The sequence below is a fragment of the Buteo buteo genome, chromosome 11, assembly GCF_964188355.1.
Source record: "Buteo buteo chromosome 11, bButBut1.hap1.1, whole genome shotgun sequence".
In the NCBI taxonomy this organism is placed as follows: Eukaryota; Metazoa; Chordata; class Aves; order Accipitriformes; family Accipitridae; genus Buteo; species Buteo buteo.
Genome location: NC_134181.1, coordinates 3,985,569 through 4,007,298, shown reverse-complemented (window position 1 = coordinate 4,007,298; position 21,730 = coordinate 3,985,569). Strand labels below are relative to the sequence as shown.

Genomic DNA, 21,730 nt, shown 5'->3' with positions numbered 1-21,730 from the left:
GTCTTGAGGATGCAAAGCCGGGGCGATGCCCGGGTGGGGGGGGGGGGGGGGTGGTGGCGAGGGGTTCGTTCCCGAGCGGAGGGTCCGCCGCAGTGATGGGGTTTTGGGCTTTTCGGTGTTTTTCCAGCCCCTGACGGACGGACGGACGGACAGGAGGAGGATAAGAGGGAAGAAAGGATGCGCAAAATGGAGCGGCGGGGCCGGGAGCCGGGCAGGGCGCACGGGAGGTAGCCGAGCTGGAAAGGAGGACTGAGAGCAGGTAGGCGAGGGGAAAGGCGAGGGGAAAGGCGAGGGGAAAGGCGAGGGGAAAGGCGAGGGGAAAGGCGAGGGGAAAGGCGAGGGGAAAGGCGAGGGGAAAGGCGAGGGGAAAGGCGAGGGGAAAGGCGAGGGGAAAGGCGAGGGGAAAGGCGAGGGGAAAGGCGAGGGGAAAGGCGAGGGGAAAGGCGAGGGGAAAGGCGAGGGGAAAGGCGAGGGGAAGGCGAAAGCTCCGGACCGGGAGCGCCGGGACTCAGGGGCAGGAGCCGGGGAAAGCTTGGTGAGACTGCCGGCGGGTGGGAGTGGGAGACCGTTCCCCTCTCCGTGGGGACCCCTAAGGGGGGCTGTGAGGGTGACTTTGGAGTGGTGAGGGCTCGCTGCTGCTTCAGGTGTGGGTACGGGCGTCGGTGTGGGTTGTAGCCCCTTTCAGATGCAGCGATCTCCCCCTGCCGGGCTGCGCTTCCAGCACCGCCAATTAAAACTACACCATCTAACCCGAGTCAAAACGCTACCGAGAGATGCAGGGTTTTAGGCAAAAAAAAAAGGATTAAGGGCTGGCTGTAAGATTGCACTTCAGTCCTACGCCCGCAGAAATAGAGGCAGGTCCTTTGCTTGGCAGGACTCGGCTTGAAATAAGTGTCACCACATGTTGTTGTGCCCAAGGACCAGAGTTTCAAAAAGCAGTCCTTGTACGTGTTAGTGGGTTTCTACCCTAAACCTGGGGGGGGGGGCTGGAGATTGCAAATTTAATAAAAACTACATTCCATGAGAAAAAGTATCACACTTTGTTTCTTTTAAAGTTTGCAGTGGGATGTTCATTATTTATTTTCATGTCAATATGTTGTAAATGAACAGTAAGAAACCTCATTACCACACACAGTTAATCGGTGTTTTCAGACTGTCTCAAGGAACAACAGCACCAGAGCATGTGCTAATTGTAAGATACATCATTTACTGCCATAGAATAGGAAGCCCTAATCCTGCATGCAGCTTCTTCCAGAGAGAGTCCTGAATGACATGAGGTTCCCTGTAGCATCAGGGCCCAAAACATGAGCGTATTGCTGCAGTGCATCTCTGTGATGTAGATGAGGTCATAGGGAAGAGAGAAATATTTCTGAAGTCAGTACAAGTATAGGACATGGCATCTGGCTGAATCACACTCAATATCTGTAGACTGCAGGCTCTAGATGATAATATAATCACACATTAATAGTTCTGAATTTCTATTGATTTTCTTTTGGAACTGTCTTTAGGAACACTTTTTCTTTTTAAAAGCCTTTATGCTGACCATTATCTGCTCATAAACATGGGGGGGGGGGTCATATTCTGCATTTATCATCCTTTGGCACTACCTCACTGCTGTTTATACCTGTCACAACTGCTGGTTGTCCTTGTCTCTTCAAGCTTGTTCCTCAGCTCCTGTTGTTTCCTAGGGCAGAGGTGGGTGACTGAAACGTCATTTCCCTTAGAAGGAGAAAAACTCAACCTTGTTTCAGTCTCTGTGACCCAGAGGCTGGAGTGTTTGAATTACATTCATTAGGAACTTCATGTCTTACACTTTAAAATGCCAGATTCAAACCTCAGAAATGCTGCCTTCTTCATGGGATCAAACCTCTTCTCTTTGCTTCTTTTCCTTGTCTTTGACATATTTTCATGGATTTTTGTCTTTTAACACATGGAAGAATAAATATTGTGCTCAGTTTCATCAGGCTGTAAATGGAGGGGGGAAAATACCTACTTGTCTGACTTCAGCGAGCTCTGATTTGCTTTTCACATGGGAGTTTGGAGACCTCCATCTTCTGCATATAGGTCTTTTCCTCCTGTGCAGGAAGATGTCACTGGCCTGGCAGGAACATCTGTCCATCTCACAGAAGTCCTCAGAGAGGAAGCACAGACAACAGGGAAAGTGAAAGGACTTAAAAGAGGACTTAGGGACTTCCTCACAAAAAGGTCTCCAGCAAGCATGAAGTCTTGGATAACTGGACTGACCTTCAGCTGTCTAGACTGTACTAATGAAGTTCAAGAAGGGCCTCAGAATGGGTAGAGGGAGCTGATCAAACAGGATGGCTCTGCAGAGATATGGGCCCACAGGAGGCTTAGCTGTTCTCCTAAAATATATTGCTAGTGCCTTGCTCCTGTGGCTCTTTGCCATCACACCTTTTTGCCTTTTTTCTGATCTTTCTACGTGGCTGTCCCCAATCCTGCTTCTCTCTCTCTGTCTTTTCAGTGCAGGAGCAGAGGAAATAATGGAGAGAATAATACTCTCTTTCAGGAAAAGGCTGCTAGGAATTTACAGGTCATAGTTACCATTAGGGCTGTCACCAAAGTAGGTTTTTCACTCAGCCCAGGAATGGCAGGTCTCTGTCCTGGGTCCCTGTGGTCACAAGGGCTACAGAAGAGACCAAAGCTAGCCAAAAATGCTTCTTATCTTCAGACTCGATAATCAGTTAGATTAGTAGAGACCCATCACCTCTGGGGTGGCGGAAGAAGAGCAGCCCTGCGGAGAAGGACTTGGGGATACTGGTGGACGAAAAGCTGGACGTGAGCCGGCAATGTGCGCTGGCAGCCCAGAAAGTCAACCGTATCCTGGGCTGCATCAAAAGAAGCGTGACCAGCAGGTCAAGGGAGGGGATTCTGCCCCTCTACTCTGCTCCATGAGACCCCACCTGGAGTACTGCATCCATTTCTGGGGCCCCCAACGTAAGAAGGACATGGACCTGTTGGAGCGGGTCCAGAGGAGGGCCGTGAAAATGATCAGAGGGCTGGAGCACCTCTCCTATGAAGACAGGCTGAGAGAGTTGGGGTTGTTCAGCCTGGAGAAGAGAAGGCTCCAGGGAGACCTTATTGCAGCCTTCCAGTACTTAAGGGGGCTGATGAGAAAGATGGGGACTAACTTTTTAGCAGGGCCTGTTGCGATAGGACAAGGGGCAATGGTTTTAAACTAAAAGAGGGGAGATTCAGACTAGATAAGGAAGACATTTTTTACGATGAGGGTGGTGAACCACTGGAGCGGGTTGCCCAGAGAGGTGGTAGATGCCCCATCCCTGGAAACATTCGAGGTCAGGTTGGATGGAGCTCTGAGCAACCTGATCTGGTTGAAGATGTCCCTGCTCGTGGCAGGGGGGTTGGACTAGATGACCTTTAAAGGTCCCTTCCAACCCAAACCATTCTGTGATTCTATGAAGAACAGAAACAGCCGGCTGGATGCTACCTGCAGCGGAGGGCTGGACGACAGCCGGGGTAGGTGAAGGTGCTAACAGCCCTGGCACACTCCCCTTGTTTAAAATGCTGCTGCTCCACGCTGTACACGTCGTCTTACGCCAGCGACCGCTGCCCCGTCACCACGTGGGACCCGTGTCCGAGCTGGGCTGTCCTGGGTGAGAGCAGACGGAGCTTGGACACAATCCTGCCGGCTTCTGCTGTCCTGACAATAAACTCTGGAAGATATGCGGGATCTCCAACAAAGGGGTTTTTTTTACTTGTGTTTTAGTGAAGACCACTGCACTGAAATGGGACTGGGTAGGGTCGGCGGACAAAGTCTTTGCGTCTTACTTCATCCCTGAAGGAGGCGTGCTGTCTGTCAGCCCTGCTGTTCCCCAAGGTGTTTTTTCCTTAACTTTTAAGCCTCCCGGGCCTTAACCGATGAGAAAAAAGCCCTACAGCGGCACGCGTTGCTGCAGGCTAGGCATTTTTTTCGTCAGATAAGATTCAGGGCCGGCCAAGGCGGATGGACGAGGCGGTGACCGGCCTTCTCGCCGTTCTTTAACCCACACCACAGACAAGACATCCAGCCTCCACGCCTCACCGCCGGTTCGCAGAATAACCCCGCCGCCTCCCACGCAGCCGTAGCGACGGGGTCCGGCGCTCCTCCTCACCTCCGAGGCGGGAAACTCCCAGCCGCCTGAGGGGGGGCGGCCCGGCCGCCATTTGCTGTCGACGGCGTCGCCGGAGCCTCCTCGGGCCCTGCCCGGCGCCGCTTCCCGCCCCGCCTCGGTCCCTCCCCGCTCCATCCAGCCGGCATTTCCTGGGCCGGCCATGGCGGCGGGGCTGCCCGCCGCCCGCGGGGCCTCCGCGCTGCGGTAAAACCGCGGGAGTTGCGCGGTGCAGCCGGCTGGGCCGGAGAGGTGACCGGGACCGAGGGGCTGCCCCGCCGCCCGGCTCCTACCTGCCTCCCCCGGGCCGCGGGGGGCCGCGACGGGCTCTTGCCGGCGCTGGCGAGGAAATGATTTCAGCCCCGGCAGCCAGAACCAGCAGTAAGTAAATAACTTCACCCTCAGGGAGATCCGCGCCGGTCCTCGGCCGTACGCCCGGCTTGTTGACTTGTTATTGTTAATAACACGAGAAAACAACATCGGGGAGCGGAAAAAAAAAAATTGCTTTATAACCGAACGTGGTCGAACTGCAGATGAGCATGTGCGGGTCGTCTCCGTTGTGTTATTTATTCAGCGCAGTGTGGGTTTTTAGCATAGGATTGGTATGCCGCTAACATCTTTCTTTGCTTTTGTTCTAGAAGTACTGCGGCTCAGCCTGTCATGGAGGGAACCAGGCAAACCAGGATTTGTCGTCCACACAAGATAAGTGAATCCTCAAAGGTTTGTACGTTTACGTGTTGCCTACCAAAAAAAGCAAGTTACAGAAATAACCAGGAGGGGGGTAAAGGCTCTCCGTTAGGATGGATTGGTTTGGAGGAATGTGAATATTCTGGGCTTTTAAGAAGAGGTATGAAAACGGTGGTCTACCTGCCCAGATATTTTTGATAGAAGAAGTTGCTACCTAGTGATTAGGAAAAAAAAAAAAAAAAAAAGGCAGCAGCAGCGAATGGGCATCTGCTCGTCGTGACTCATAACTTAAAAAAGAAACCCACATCACTGCAGCACAGTGTTTTCTCTACACCAAAAATTCAGTCATTAAATGCGATGTGTCTATCTTGGGAATTTTTTGTACTCATCCATCTCATAAAATCCAGGCTAGTTACAAAAGCAAAGCTGGGATTACTTTTTAGATTTAGTCTCTGTTTTGCACAAGATAGGAGACTTGATCCTGCAAGTAGTTATTCCAGTGAAGTCAAGATGTTTTCTTAGGTTTGTGAGGTTAATTTTCTTTGTATAGAATCTCTGTCTGCACAAATACGTTGATTTTAGCTGGGGATCGACACGAGTCTATCTTAGGTAGTTCTTTATGCAGGTCATCAGCGTGGTGACCTAAGATTTATAAGATGTTAATATCAGCTGTAATTATGATGTTCACTTTGTTCCATACTGGTGAAAGCTGCTTTTCTGTTCTAGTGCGAGCACTAGGTTACAGATGCTGCAGAGCAAGTACCTCGTACTACCAACAACAGCTGGAAGAGAAGAACTTTTCAGTGCCTGAATCTGTCTTATGCAAGTTGAATGAGACAGATCTCATTTTCTTTTGCATCACTGATGAGTAGTGGTACTGCATGAACAATCTGAAAGAAATTAGATCTGTGCTGAATCCGAAAGAAGTTAAAATACTGCTCTAATACAATTGATAAAAGATAAATAGGACTAATTTTTCAATGCATCCCTGCCATTATAATCTTTCCCTGAGTGCTGTTCCTGTCTGCCATTTGAAGGGTTTAGTCTGAATGTAATAATAATACATCACATTAAAAATTAATTAACTTGACAGCATTGTTTTATTTTCTTGCTTAGACAGCAGCTGTCACTATCTGTTAAACTTAAAATTACTAGATAATGCTAAAGCTGTTCTACAGAATATAAATAGCTTGAGAAAGATGTTCGTGTTTGGTATAAAATTAGTCTTGGTTTTGAAATGTGCAGCTATCAGCTTCCGTTATTTGCTCACTGAACGAATGAACTTGCTAAGTGGCTGAAATATGTTAATATATTCTGAGTCCATCCAGTGCCATACGTAATGATTTTATGCTTGATTTCTGAAGTAGCAGCAGTTCTACATGGCAACAAGGATTTTAGGAGTACAAGTTGTCAGGCGTGTTTGCGGTCAGGATTATGCTGCTGACTCGACAGCCAGCTAAGTAAGTAGGGATCTCTGGCAAATCTTATATTCTGGTGTAATCTTGTTATGCACGATGGTGGTATTAGAGAATATTAGAGAGAAATGATCAGCCAATTTACAGAGGCGAGAGGGAATATGTTTTTGAGTTTAATCCAATAACTGTCCCCCACGAGTCAGATTCAGAAGAGGGTGCTGTAAGATGTTAGTTATTGTCTGTTCATACATTGTCCTTCATCACAGTTGCCACAAATGTGTGGTTTGTCCTTTGCCGTATTTGTTATTCTTCCCGCTTCCTCCGTCCCCTGGTCTCTGCTTGGGCGCCTGTATGATATCAGCATTTCTCAACCTCAGAAAAATGAAGAGAAAAAACTTTACAGTCCTTAAACCCTGTATTTTTTTCTGTTCCAGATCTCTGGCAGTTTTATTCCTCAGTGGAAGTTACTTTGTTGTCTATGCCATAGATCCCTTTTTAAGTTCAGAGATATGAGGAGGCAATGAGTATGAGGCAAATTAAAGAGTTTTGGCCCAGAAAACTTACAATTATTGAAGCCTCTTCACTTAGGTTGGTTTAACTCTGTACACTTGCATGTACAAAGTTACTCCAACAGAAGGCTTTTTGGCAGCGTAGCCTCCATTGTTTGGAAAAGAGCGTAAGCGAAACTAAAGAGAAACCACTGGGATATCGCGCTAAGAGCAGCACATTTGGTTATTAATTTGGGTCTCATCTTTGGCGGACTGCCTGTTGCTATACCACTGATTGCTAAAAGGCAGACGTGGGAGGTCAGGCTCCCAAGGTTGGTATTAGGTCGGGATGATTGGCTGCCATCATGTCTGGACAGTGGTGAGCTGCGTGCGTTAATCCTGGTTATCTCATCGTATAAAAGTACATTTACCAAATTCTGTACGCAGGATGCATATCTAGAGTGAGAGTTGTGCGCAGGGGAAAAAATTTGGCTCGAGGACTTGGACCTGTCCCATCCAGGTGGGTAGAGAGGTTGTCTCACTGTGATTTAACCAACCCATTAATGGCTTAGGCCAGACAGCAATAATCAAGTACTTTCTGTTTGGGTAACCAGGAAAGCCACAGATAGGATTTCTAGGAGAAGCAACAGTTTGGTGAAGGAAAGGTTGAATGCCTGAGAGGCGTGAGGAGACCTCGGGCTATCTGTGTGACTGTTTTCGAAGTAGATAGGGACTGAGACACCTTTTCAGGGCATCACTTCTGGGAACGCAGTCTGAGGGTGTAGAACTGGGCAGGACCCAGGGTCCTACAGCCAGAACTGTTCAGAGCTAACTTAGGTATGATACAAAGATGTGCTTCCTTTCCACCTCCTTTCATTGCTCTTACATGTTCTTACAGGCTCTACAACTCTGCCTGTTTGGGATTTGGTAATTAAAGTTAGGTATTTGCATTTAACTTAACCTGGCTTTTATTAAGAGACATCACAAGGTAGCTGACTGTACCATCGAGCATTCCATTCCTCCAGAAAGATGGTCCTAAAAGTTGCATCGCTTGACATACTGGGGTGACCAGCCCCTTCAATACTTGTTCTGCAGGACATTCAAGGGGTAACAAAATGTTTCCATTTTGGTTCTTCTTTGGACTGGTAACGTGAGTCTGTGAGAAAGAAGCAAACACTGGTTGCCTCAAAAGCTCTGTGGCACGTCCGGAGCTGGTAGGAAGAATGTCTGGACCAGAGGGATCCCAGAAGGGCACTTAACGGACATGTTCTGAGGGCATTTTCCCCTTTCTTTAGAAGAAAAATACTTAGTCATATTCATTAAAACAAAAACTACCTTGGCTTCTGGAAGCAAGTAGAAGTCTTCTGGGAATAAGTTGTCCGCATGTGTGGCTTTGCACATAAATAAACAGCTATTATGTTTGAATGCAGTGTGTGTGCCTGGAATAATATGGAAAGAAAGAGAGGGATTTTACCCTAACGAGCTTAGAGTTCTGAAAAGATTTAAGAGGGGGTAGCTGTCAAGTAAGCACTAACCCAAACAATACATGGGCTGAATGAAAATTTGGCATACTGCTGCATGTGTGTCTCCCACTCCAAATATTTAGTGAGTAGCTTAGTTGAGAAGAACTCTATAAGGAGTCATTTGGGGGACAAGTAAGAAAGGAAATGTCAGCAAGATGTCTCGAAGACAATGAGTGGAAGAGTTTCAGAAAATTGCGCCTGTATAAATCATCAGGGAGGAGGTTTGGATGCAGTATTGTGGAGGAGGTAGGAGTAAATTATAAAAAAAAAAAAAAAAAAAAGGGGGGAGTAGGAAGCAGTAAAAGTCTGCATAGGCCTTTCAAAGTGAAGGCGAGGAGCTTGGGCTCGTACTACATTGCTTGCCAACTGTTTCAAGTCAGAATTTATTACAAACGTGCAACACGAGTAAGTTTGCTCGCTCTCATGTATGGCTACATCTAATGCGAAAACACTTTGTGCACACTGAAATTTGTCTTGGTGAAGATAACATCTGCCTGATACTGTTTTTTTTTATTCCAGGTGTACAGATGGGATGACCACTCTAGTCTAGTTCTTCAGAGCCTGAATGAGCAGAGGCACCGCGGCCTCTTCTGTGACATTGTCCTCGTGGTGGATGAACAGAGAGTCCCTGCCCATCGGAACCTCCTCGCTGTTTGCAGTGACTACTTCAACTCTATGTTCACCATTGGTATGCGAGAAGCCCACCAAAAAGAGGTTGAACTTTTTGGAGCCTCCTACATCGGTCTGAAGGCTGTGGTGGATTTCCTTTATGGCAGTGAGCTGTCTTTAGATGGAGGCAATATCGACTATGTGCTCGAAACAGCTCACCTGCTGCAGATCTGGAAGGTGGTTGACTTCTGTTGCGAGTATCTGGAGAATGAAGTCAGTGAGGAGAACTATTTGTACCTGCAGGAGCTAGCCTCTATTTACAACCTGAAGCGCCTTGACTCCTACATTGATTCTTTCATCTTGCAGAACTTCGGCACCCTGTCTTTCACCCCGGACTTCCTGCAGAACATTTCCTTGCAGAAGTTGTGCCAATACCTGGACAGCAGCAACGTGCAGCAGGAGTGTGAGCACGACTTGCTGCAGGCTGCCTTGCAGTGGCTTACCCAGTACCCGGAAAGGGAGAATGAGGCTTACCAGGTTCTGGATAACATTCATTTTCCCTTGATACCTAAAAGTGATCTCCTCCATCGAGTCAAGCCTGCTGTCTGCTCTCTTCTTCCCAAAGAAGCAAACTGTGAGGGGTTTATAGAGGAGGCGGTGAACTATCATAATAACGTCACGGCTCAGCCAGTGCTGCAGAACAAACGCACAGCCCTGCGGACCTGCGAGGAAAGGCTTCTCTTTGTGGGTGGGGAGGTTTCCGAACGGTGCCTGGAACTGAGTGATGATACCTGCTTCTTGGACATCAGAAAGGGGCAGTGGGTGGCAGAAACCCCTCTCCCAGCCAGACGAAGTCACCACTGTGTTGCAGTCTTGGGAGGCTTCATCTTCATAGCCGGAGGCAGCTTTTCAAGAGACAATGGAGGGGATGCAGCTTCAAATCTCCTATATAGGTATGATCCCCGCTGTAACCAGTGGATAAAGGTGAGACTTAAGCTGTATTATTTCTCTGTTTAAAGTCCTTAATGTTTAGAGTGTTTTCTTCTTTTTGGTGGAAGGACGGGGCTCATTAGAGTAGCCAACATAGCAACACTTGCAAATGGAAGTTCGAGTTAGTTAAGTTGAAAAAGCAGCTGCTTGAATCCTTTGTGGGAATGCTTAAGTTACACAAACAGCAAAAGAGTTTGGGGCAGATTCTTAACTTCACTTGGGATTTGGGCATCTCACCTGTGAAGTTCTTGGTCAGCAGCCACCCGCAACTCTTTAGATTATTTTTGGGAATAATGCTGGAATGGACTTACGGAGGTGTTCATCTTTCTCAAGCAGTAGCACAGCTAAATCAAAAATGGGTCTGATGCAAAAAGCAAATGTCTCTGACGCTTGTCAAATGTCTCTGTGCTAAATGTCTCTTAGAACAAGCTATTCACTTCTAGTCCTGCTGTAAAACTCTGCGGCCAGTGCAGGTTCCTATAAGAACCAGTCATCCCGTGTGGTTCGGTTGTGGTTTTGAGTGATTCCAATATATGTTTCTTGCAGAGTTTTGGAAGGACGCCCATGTAACACGAACATTTGTAGAGTAACCTGTCTCTTAGATGCTTCCTGTTGTCCCCTTTTTTGAAAATGAATGCTCTGTAACATGCTACTGCAGAAAAACAAAAAGTATTTTATGAATATAATGGCCAAAACCAGTAGCTCTCCTTTCCAAATAAATGGGAAGAAGCAACTGTCCTAGCCTCATGAATATACCTTAAGTCAGCTTGCTTACCAGATGTTTGAAGATGTCAGCATGTTGGTTTTTTTTTTTGACAGGTTGCCTCCATGAGACAACGCCGTGTAGATTTCTACCTGGGAGCTATTACTGACATGCTGGTAGCTGTTGGTGGCAGGAATGAAAATGGGGCACTTTCTTCAGTTGAGACCTACAGTCCTCAGAAGGATTCGTGGTCCTATATAGCAGGCTTGCCCAGGTAATGGACTTGTTCAGAAAGTTATCTTGTGTTTGAAGAACGGTTGTAAAGGGAGCTTGTGTGACTTTAGGTGATGAATGGGTATCCCTAGAAGGGAAGCAAGGGAATTTATCAGCAAGTAACAAACCATATCAGCATTTGGTATTTGAGCAACCAGCTCTTCCAGGCAGTGTGCCTCATGTCAGCTTGATTGGTTTTAATTTTTGTCCCGAGGTACGTCTGAAGGATGGGAGGGAGAGCTCTTGTAATTTTGCTCTACTATTCTTAAAATATTTTTCCTGAGGTCACTTGGAGTTGAACCTTTTCAGAGGCACTGTTTAGATCTTGATCAAAGGCTTTTATAATTTGTTTAGCCTTACTTTGTCACCTTGGTGTGATTGTTTTCCTTGTAATAAGGTGTTTCTCTCTGGCTGCTCAGGTTGGCTGTTGCAGATAAACCACTTTATTTAGGTAACCCTGGCAAATGTGACCTCTCTTTCAGTCTGAATTAAAACTTAGCTGCTGTACTTCTGAGAGGCTTTAGTACCGCAGCTCTTCTTGTAATAGCAGCACAGGACATTGCTAGTATTTTGAATCAACATTTGAGTAGTGACTTCGTAAGAATGGTACGAAAGCATTTCATTTGCAAACAGCTATTCAGATTTAGTAATATTTCACATTCATGGAAATTACAGGAGTATTGGCTATACGGATGGTATTTTCATGACATCTGAAACCTGCACCTTCAGCAGCAGTACTTGCTTTCTTAGTGGCATCATGAACAGGATACTTGCAATTTGATTTTAGAGTTCAGGCCTTTTTTCCCTTATTCCCTTAGCTGCAGAGCTGCAGAGCCATAGGCAGCCAGTGAAGGCACAGAAGCCTGTTGCCCAATTCTATTTTGGGCAGGTGCTGCAATGCGAGTCTGATCCAGGCTAACAGCTGGGCTCGAGTGCTCTTCAGAAGCAGGATGCTTTTTTCCGTTTTATTTCTGCTCACATAGGCAGATCTAGGAGTTGAGGCTGAACACCACAATCTTTCCTGGGAAGCTGTGTATAAGAGTATCTTGAGTTCCTAAGCCCTTCTGTTAATTGGCGTGACCTGTGAGATCCCAGTAACATCTCACAGAAATTATAGCACAGCTGTTTTTCTTTTTTTTTTTAAAACATTTTTCAAAGAAATGTAGATGTGACCAGACTGCCTTGTATGTTGTTAGAAAAACACTCACCTTAGAACTGGTATGGATATTTTTTTTCCAGGCATATAAGTAGTCCTGGGGAAGCTTGCAGACTGCAAGCTGTCTGAAAAGGGGCAGTTTTTCTGCATGTTCCTACTGCTACGTGTATGTTGGCTTTGGGAATTTTGCAGCTGCAGCATTTAAAAGTGAACTTTGATGTGGGGGTGTTAATTTTGTATTAGAATGTCTAGCTGATCCACTTGGATGAGGCAGAAGTCCCCCTTATGGGATAGACCCCACTTACACTGACTTAGCTGGTTGCTAAACGGGTTAGGCTGTAGTAGAGGCACTATTTTAAGTTATTGTTGCATCCCCAAAAAATAGTTCTGCATCCTCTCTTCCTGCCTGCTCTGTCCTCGTCCCATGCTAACTGTCCCTTGTGCCACCTCAGGTGATTGTGCAGCTGCATAGCGAACCAGATAGTTTTCCATGTAGCTGCTCTCTTATGTGTCAATATGTCTTTAGTTATATCTTAATAGACACTTAGTGCCTTCAGATTTTCTGTCTTTTCAGCCCTCTTTCTCCTTTTGGGGAGCTCTTGCGTTGGGCAGTATATTGTTTGCACCAACCGTTTTCCTGCACAGAAGGAATAAAGCTAAAAGAACTTTATACAGGTTTCAAAAGGCAAAAATCAGTGCAGAGGTGGACAACAGAAAGAAACCTTCTGAGTGCAGGGACAAGCGAACGCTGCTTGAGCTCAGAGATGTGGCTCTGGCAGGTGTGGGTGGCTGCTGGAAGGGATCTGGGCAGAACTTCCCTGATGTACTTCAGATGGATTTGCTGACAGCAAAGGAAGGATGAGAGAGAATTTTGTAATCTGTTCAAGACTAGAAGAAAGCATGCTAGCTACAGTTCCTTCTGTGTACTCCTGTCTTCCCTTCAACATACTCTCGGTCTGATCTGTTTTCCTCCCCACTGCATGCTTTTGTTCCTCAAACTGATTTTAGTTACTCTTTTTACCCAAATAACATCTTCCCCAGCCCTATACCAGCAGCAAGTCTTTTCTCCTCATGCAGAGGAAATCAGAAGCTCCAATCCTCTGCTTCCTGATTGCCTGATCAGGCAACATGTCCCAACATAGCTGCCTCGTTTCCTGCATTTTTCTGTCTTCTTCCCTCTGAAGAGAACACATGCAGGCTTCTTGTCCTCTTGGGTGCACGGCCACCAGAAGCAGGCTCCCTGCCCGCAGCTCTGGTGGTGTTTCTGACTGCTCTAAGCCAGCAGCTGCCTGGAAGACTATTCCCTGGAGTGATAGGCACGTGTCGAGGTCATTCTAGGGTGTAGGCTTGCGTAGCTCCATTTGAGCTGTGTGGGGTTGGGCTCTCAGATGTTATATTTGTTAAAGCTTCTACTCTGAACGTGCAGAAAATGGTTTTACGTTTTTTTTCTTCCCAAGGGTTATAGCTTGCCACGCATGTGGAGATTTTCAGGCGAAAGGCAATGGTTGCGTCCTTGAATACACATGCCTCCTGTCCTCTGCCAAATCCTGTGTCCATGTTGCTGTACACAGGCACAGTCATGCTGCTCTAAGGAAGAGCTTTGCAAGTTCTGTTTTATCTGTTCTCCCCGCCCCCCCTTCCCACCCCAACATGGTCAAAACAACACGTTGTTTTCCCTAACCACTTGCTTGGAAGGAGTTGAGCTGTTTTGACTGAAATAACGCTGTCTAACTGAAGAAGAAAACACAGCCTCTTGAGGCAGATGCTTGACATGGAAAACTTCAGCCAAGCTATCTAAAGGGTGGACCCAGTCCAAGTCTGCTACAAGTGAATTTTGCCTGACTCTCATTCAGGTCCTTGGTTGTGGGATACCTTTCCCATTCTTCAGAGAGGTCCTATATTTTTTTCACCATTTTCCCAGGCTCTTTGGGAGCAGCTGCTGCCATAGTTTCTAGCCCAGAAGGGAGCAGCAGTGGCTGACAAGCTTGGCAGAGCAGAAGTTGGTGCAGTGTGTTCTCATCTTGAATAGACCATGAAAAAGTCTGCTGCAGACATCAGTGAAATTAATTGAGTGGCCCTAGGTTAAAGTTTGGCAGAACAACTGAAAGCAATTGTATGAGGAAATGTGTCGGAACAGGTTGACGAATGATGGTATCTGCTCTGCTAGTTGTGTCATGATCTCGCAGGGTTGCAACAGGTGGACACCGAGATTCAGAGCAACCACAGCTCGCCTGGACTTTGGTTGGAGCAGGGGATTCCCAAAGCTTTATCGAGTTAGGCCAAGTGTTCTTCTGTTTAAGAAAACAAATGGTAGATTTTCTAGCATTTACCGAATGCTGTTACTGTGTCAGAAACTGTCATTTTTGCAGCATTGTATCTAGGCAAGTTATTCAAAATCGGCAACTGGCTCTAGAAGATGTTCTGAATCGAAACTTCTTTCTCCTTAATGCCTCTATCTTTATCTGGCCACTCTTACAGATAACGCTGCCAAAACGCTTGATGCTTTCCATTGGAGGATGTCTGGACCCACTCTATTGAGGTGTCCTGTTCTGTTGCATGTTTAGAAATGCCTCCGTATAAGCCATACGGCTTGCAGAAAGGATTCTTATTGATTGTTTTCAATTTGTGCATTATATTTCACGCAGTTTTCTATTAATGTAGAGCTGGGTATGTGCAATTTTGGATGAGCTTTTCAGAAGTGAGGCAAAGTGAAACACCTCTAGTGTATTTCAACAGGTAATCTCCCTATATTGGTAAAACAACAAATTGATGGTCGATTTGATGCTTCAGATATGATTGCCTCTTTCAGATTACTCCTGTAGCTATTGCTGTTCACTAGACATAGTCATTGATTGAGGCAAAAAGAAAAGCATCAGTGCTTTTTCTGTAGCTAGATTGCATGCATGCGCTTGAGAGAAAATGTCTATTGCTTGCTTATGTGTACAGAATTCCACTTTTCAGTTAGCGTAGGAAAACATTTAACCTACTTCTCCAAAGGTCTCTCAAGTTTTTCGTAACTTACGGTCATTTTTATTTTTTTTTCAAATGTTGAATGTAATGTGATTGCTATCAGCACTACAATAACCCTGAGCTTTGTGTTGGATTCAATGTCCTTGTACTCTTCTCCTTCTGACTCCTCAAAACTGCCTGTTACCTGACACTACCTCCACTGTGGAGTGCACTGCACGTCCTCCAGGTTGCTTGTTGGTTAGATGTGGGTTTAAAATCTAGTGCAGTTTGAGAAAGGAAATGAATTCAAGCTGTCCATCCCACTTCCCAGATAGGTAGTCTACTTTTTAAGACCCATTGCTGTGTATATAGAGAAGCAAAGACTCTAGCAACCAGACTGGGTGCCACTGGAGACCTGTCTTCCCAGTTCTTGCCTGTAGGAGACCACAAACACGGTAGAGCAGCATCTATGTACACTACACCTGCCATAGCATTTCTGGCGGGTGCGAAAGCTGGAGCGCACGTGCTCAGGGTATTTCATGTCAAACAGAAGCACTGAGCATGAGTTATGTGCTTCCATGGTTAGGCTTCCATGTGAGCTGCGGAATTTTTGAGTTGCCTTTTTGGATAAAGTCTCATAACTATACCTTAGTCCTCTCTTCTTCCTTTCTTTCTTTTTCCTGAGTGGCTAAGAAACAGTACAGTTCTGAAGTTATCTCTGCAAGGTCTCCAGGGATGGTGCTCCAGCCTCTGTAGTTGAAAGGTCTGTCCTGGTCACTCAGCATTCTTAGGCCAAGTGTGTCAAGGATTTTTCTGTTTCTTGTAGCAGGAGCCTGTTAAAATATCTGATTCAGATGCTGGTCAGGGATCAGAAGCTTCAGTAGGCATCTAGGATAATAAACGTCTTTTAGCTTTTCTCAGAAGTATTGTGCTTTCAGGGTAAATGTGGGTTTTCTTTTCTATTCCACCTTTTCCCTTGGCACAAAAGTGCTTGGCACTTAGGCGTGTGGAAGAAGTTATGATACCGTTTGTGTAGCTGAGAGAAACTATTACCATGCGAAATAAAAACAGCTTAAGGTTCTATCCACATTTGAGTGTCGAGCGTGTTCAGGCATGGTTCAAAAGCATTCCAGGCTAAAGTAATGGTAACGTAGGTTTGTCTGCCATAGAAGTTGAGTTGTCTTGAGTCCTTGACTACAAAGGATGGTAGTAGAGGCTTCTGAGTGCAAGCTGATGAGTATATTACTCAGCATCCCTATGGGTATTAAATTGTTTGGGCTCTTTGTATCGATGTGTGAGCCAGTTTGCTGTGGCTGGTGCTGCAGCTACATCTTTTGACACCCCCCACACCTGAAAAAAGCAAAAAAGGCAAGTGCAGGAAGGGTATGTTCAAAGAAGCTGAGGCTGTCCCTCGCCTTAGCATTCCACTTCTAAGAGCTGAAAGGGGTTTGGTCGGGAATATCCTAGTGTGAAGTTAAGAACAGCCTCATTAGGTTTGTAGTGGCTTCATTATAGCTGATCAAAGGGGTTTTCTCTCTGCCCTGCCCTGTGGAAACCACGTGCATGATGTTGGTTCTACCATCTCATTTTGTCTTACTTCAAACATGGACTCTGATCTATGGTTGACTGAGGTCTGTTGCCTTGTCTCGGGGTGACCAAAGAAGTTATCACCTGTATAGCAGAAGTGGTAGAGCAGATGGATAGCTCATGAAAAGGACACTACATGTATCATGACTGCAAATATACTGGGCTGTGAACGCTAGTGGGTAAGAAATGTGATTCATGATCCTGAAGCTGTGGAAGGGGAAGGAAGCAGTAGTTTTCTTGTTGGTTTTTCTTGGTTAATTGCTACTGGTAAGTCTGAGAGGTATCATGATTATTTCCTCTTTCTGTCATAGAAACCCTTGCTGAGATGTGGATTTTTTCCTCTCTGGCCCTCTCAGACTGATCCAACCCAAGCACTGGAGCAGGAAAATGGGAGTGAAGGCCATGCCAACTAGAGCAGGATGGGTTACTTCTGTTGTATGACACACTGTAGAGGATGCCTTAAAAAGTGATTGTCATACCTTAGCGCTCTGTAGCGACCAGGTATGAAAAGGATGCCTTAAAAAGTGATTGTCGTACCTTAGCACTCTGCAGCGCAGGGTGAAGCGGTATGAATAAGAATAGTTACTGGGTAACTGACAGGATTAGGGATTCTTCTGTCTTTAGTTACTGTTTGTTTTCTTCTTCAGTACCAGTCCTTGTTGAATGCTTGTGTAACTTGATAAAATCCGTGAGTACCAAGTCGGATCATTTTTGTTTGCCTGTCCTAGGTTTACCTACGGCCATGCTGGAACAGTCTACAAGGAATTTGTGTACATTTCAGGAGGCCATGATTACCAAATTGGCCCCTATAGAAAAAACCTGCTGTGTTATGATTACCGCACGGATGTCTGGGAGGAGAAGAGGCCAATGATCACTGCCCGAGGGTGGCACAGCATGTGCACCTTACAGGACAATATCTACTCCATCGGTGGCAGTGATGACAACATAGAAACCATGGCTCGTTTTGACATTCTGAGTGTGGAGTCTTACAGCCCTCAATGTAACCAGTGGACCAGAGTTGCTCCTCTGCTGCAAGCAAACAGCGAGTCAGGGGTGGCAGTTTGGGAAGGCAAGATTTATATCCTCGGAGGCTACAGCTGGGAAGAAACAGTCTTCTCCAAAACAGTCCAGGTTTATGATAAGGAGAAAAATAAGTGGTACAAAGGAACTGACCTACCCAAAGCAATTGCTGGTGTGTCTGCCTGTGTCTGTGCATTGAAACCCAAAACAGAGGACAAAAAGAAAAAGACGAAAACAAAAAAACATCAAGATCGAGGAAGATGACTACTTCTGGAAAACCACCCTTTGATGGTGGACTCCAAAAGAACCTTGTATTTAATCATTTCTATCTAACCTTGATTCTTTCTTTTTCTTTTTAAATGGGGGGGGGGGGGGAAGCATATTCTGAAGCCTCAGAAATGTACAGTTGAATGTGTTTTTTGGATTAAGCTCATGTTTAAGATAAAAACAACGAAAAAAACCAAAAAAACAACCCCTCCTACTATATAAGGGGAGGTATGGCAAGAGAGGTTATGCTGCTCTCCTGAATGTTAAGGCTTAGTCTTTTACTTCTGTGGTTCATGGCATTTCCACATATATCGTATTATATCAACGTTTTTAAAATAAGGTTGAATCTGTGGCCGAGATGATAATGTCAAGGGGGAGGAGGCAGAATAGTCAGTGTCTGTTTTGAAGTTACAGAGCAGTTCAAAGGAGTTCAGAAGCAACTGCTAAGAAAAGATTAAATGAATCTTCGATGTTGTAAATCTTTAATTTTTATAATGTTAAATTTCATTTACAATACATTCTTGAGCTGTTAGTATCAGATTTCTGGAATGTGAGAGTTCAAAGAGAATATTGCTTTTGGTGAATGCAGGTCAGATCAGCTTGAAAAGTGAATAACTCCACTGTACTCTTAAGATTAAGACAACCTTATTGTGTGGCTAAAGAGTCGATGGGATTGACCTGGCCTTGGATTGACAGCATTGGGAACTTTGAAATCTGGGAAAGGTGAGATGTCTTTTGCATCCCTTGTTGTGGCACTTTTCATATCCAAATGCAATAGCAAGTTTTTCCTGGGCTTTAAAACATGCCCTGGAAGGAGGGAGGGGGGGAATCTATCAAAGAACTTGAAAGAAGATTTGAGGATTTGGATGGAAACTGTGCAGTTTGCCGTGGGCTTCAAAGCGGATGGAACTGACAGAGCTCACTGCGAGTTTGGGGTTTGCTGAATTAGGGTAACAGTGGGGAGAAATGGCGGGAGGATCCTGCAGGTGAACTTGAAGCAAGAAGATGTCCCTCCCCAGCTCTACCAGGCTGTAGAAGCTGGGATCCACTTCATTTAACTGAAGCCTCACAGTGGTCACTGCTAATAGCCAGTGTGAGCAGGGGCCCGTACGAGTCTCGTCTACTGTCAAAAAGCTTATTAACTGAGGATGATTAATTGGGGTTCGGTAATCTGGAAGAACAGCAACTTGGTTTTTTACCTGAGCTAATAGCTCACACTTTCCTCCTCTTACTTTTTTTGTTTTCAAGTTCACAATGTCTTTTCATCAGAGTAGCCTTTTCTGATGGATTTGGCTGGGACTCAAAGCCATGGCTCATCAGGCATGCAACCGAACACCTTCCCCAGCGAGACAGGCTCAAAAGGAAGAAACCCAAAATATACTCAGGACTGTGTTTGGGATCCAGACAGTGGGACTGAACTGAAAATTGTCTGTTAGATCCTCTGTGTCACAGTATCCTCCACATACCAAGTAAAGAGATTTCTGACCCAAGTGTTAGTCCACCCTCTACAAACACAGCTGATTCTGCTGCAGATATTAAAATTCCCCGACTGTCTGGCCAGCTTTCAGGCATTCACCCTGGGGCATTTTACAAATGCACCTCTGATTTGCAAGAAGTCGATCACCAGCAATCTGATACAACCACTTCAGTTATTGTAATAATGCCAGGCCACAGGTTAATATTCCTCCTTCCCGAAAGAAGAAATTTTTAGAAAGTTTTTAAAAACAACTTTTATACTTTTTTATAACACGTTTTGCTAACTCAGTCTCTTGTTTGCCATATATTATATTATTTAGTATAGAAGCTACTGCTCTGTAATTGTGACCCCGTTGTTGCCATCAGGAGCTCATCATTTGATGGATCTTTTAGTCTTTGTGTAGTTGGTCGGGATGCGACGCAGCTGTTAGAGCAGCATTTACATTCTCAGCATTGTCAGGCAGTCAGCTATAATTGTGACTATTGTACGGCCTCTTCCCCGATAGTCCAGCTCGCCAGACATGCTAATAAACACGCTTTATTTTCAGCTATTGGTGATCTGCTGAGTGGATTTCAAGGGCTTTGGTTTAAAAGTTCTGCTGGGGAACCGTCGATTGTTGCTGTTATTTCTTCCTCAGTCCTTCTTTCACATCTCCCTTATGCACCATAACCATGTATTTCACGTTTGCCTTTTTTTTTCCCATCTGGTGTACATATAGTTGGGATTCTGCTACCTGCCTTTTTTTTTTTTTTTTTTAACTATTTACCTCAATAATTGGAAAACACTAAGAAAACATTTTTTGCACTTAATTTCATTTGAAGCTCTTTTAAATTAAAGAACTCAGATATATTGGAAGAACATGTTTGTATTGAAAGAGGTACCTCTGAATAAATTTCTGGAGTGCAAGAAAGCTACAGGTTTCTTCTTCAGTGCTAAGAAAGAATTTAAGAAAACTAGTTGAAATTAATTTTGTGAAACTCATTGACGTTTTTTTTGGTTTGCCTTTTTTTTTTTTTTTTTAAAGCCCCAGGAGTTAGTCGTTCATTTGCATTAATGGATTTGTTTTAAAGCCTTTGTACACTGCATGAGGTAATGGTTATTCTTTTTTTATCCTAAAAATAAATTAAAAAAAAAAAACAACAAACACAAAAACAAAACAAACATTTTGGTTATGACAAACTCATTAATGAGTTCTTTGGGGGTTTTTATATCTGAAATCCTTGCTATGTTGACTGACAACTACTTAACTTTCTGGGACATTTTCATGTGTAAGTATAGAACAAAAATTTCAAGGACTTGCTTTGTTTCTGTTAATGGGTTGCTTGTTACTATATCCCCCCTTTTAATGTGTTTATGTATTACATTAATGTCTGGAAACAATAAATCCAGTTTAGAATATTATATTCATCACTGTGTGACTTGTGTATTGATTTAATTGAGGTTCTCCTTTTTGATAAATTGGAAAGAAGTAGTTGTGTAATTATTTTTAGGTGGCATTGATAATGGTAGAAACATTTTAATAGGCAGAAGCTAAATGTAACAATATGAAGTGGAAATATAACTTACTTATCTAATCCACCTTTTCTGCATCGTGCTTCAAACCAGATGGTCAGAAATTGTCACATTTTTTTGCAGCTGTGACAAAAGACCCAATGCAGTTTATGTTGTGGTTTCAAAGGTAGTATTGAATGGGAAGTAGATAAACACAGTTATGACTTCATAACATTAAACTTAATTGCATAGGCAAAATATAACCCCAGTACTCATCAAGGTCAGCTTTATTTTTCCCGGTCCATTTATTGTCCCTCCAAAACCAGAGGCTATAGGTGAGTACGGGACATCTCTCAGGTTATTAGAGGTCGCTGGGGTATTGTACCTGTTGTTGCCATAAGCATTTTTTCCATTATTAAAGGAAGAAATTACTACTGTTTGCACCTACGAGACCCAGAGCAGTAAGCATTGCGAAAAGCACAGTCTGGCAGAGTGCCCCTTGATTTTGGATGTTGTGTACCCAGACGTGGCTTATCATCACTCGGGAAGTGTTAGTAGATAGCACACGATGCTTGAAAATAACTTAAGCTCCCCAGTGCTGAACTGCTTTGTGAAATTGTGCTGGCATTCTGCGAAAATAAAAGGGAGAATAATGTATGATGCGAGTGGATTTCTACTTTGATTTTTCAAGGTCTGAACAGCCCTCTCAGCGAGTAATTAAGTTCGGTAGAGAAAAGGCGTATCCTCCTGGTCTGTGCTCTTAGGGAATCAGCCTGGCTCCTGCACCTGTACATACCACTGCCTTCGTCTGTGAGCTTTGTAAAACATTGTACTGCTTGTCAGGAAGCATAGCTCTTTCTTCCTGCCCTGGGGAAAAATAACTACTGCTCTACCTCATTTTTAAAAAGGCTCCTATTGCCAAATTCTGAGGAAAGCTCGTTTTACCTGACACAAAACAGCTACCAAAA

At 44.8% G+C, this 21,730-nt stretch overlaps 1 protein-coding gene across 5 annotated transcripts; it reads left to right on the top strand.

Annotated features, from left to right (window-relative positions):
* The first annotated feature begins 43 nt into the window (after positions 1–43).
* KLHL36 (kelch like family member 36) lies at positions 44–20,676 on the top strand. 5 transcript variants are annotated; one of them, XM_075039921.1, is made up of 6 exons: positions 4,291–4,508; positions 4,766–4,847; positions 5,541–6,274; positions 8,760–9,833; positions 10,659–10,816; positions 17,236–20,676. In XM_075039921.1, exons 4-6 carry the CDS (start codon positions 8,916–8,918, stop codon positions 17,789–17,791), a joined length of 1,632 nt encoding a protein of 543 aa, XP_074896022.1. In that variant the 5' UTR covers positions 4,291–4,508; positions 4,766–4,847; positions 5,541–6,274; positions 8,760–8,915; the 3' UTR covers positions 17,792–20,676. The 5 variants fall into 5 exon arrangements, with proteins under 5 accessions (XP_074896021.1, XP_074896020.1, XP_074896022.1 ...); XM_075039920.1 differs by lacking the exons at positions 4,291–4,508; positions 5,541–6,274 and adding an exon at positions 44–259 and having other exon boundaries at positions 4,769–4,847; XM_075039919.1 differs by lacking the exons at positions 4,291–4,508; positions 5,541–6,274 and adding an exon at positions 44–259.
* Positions 20,677–21,730: the final 1,054 nt, after the last annotated feature.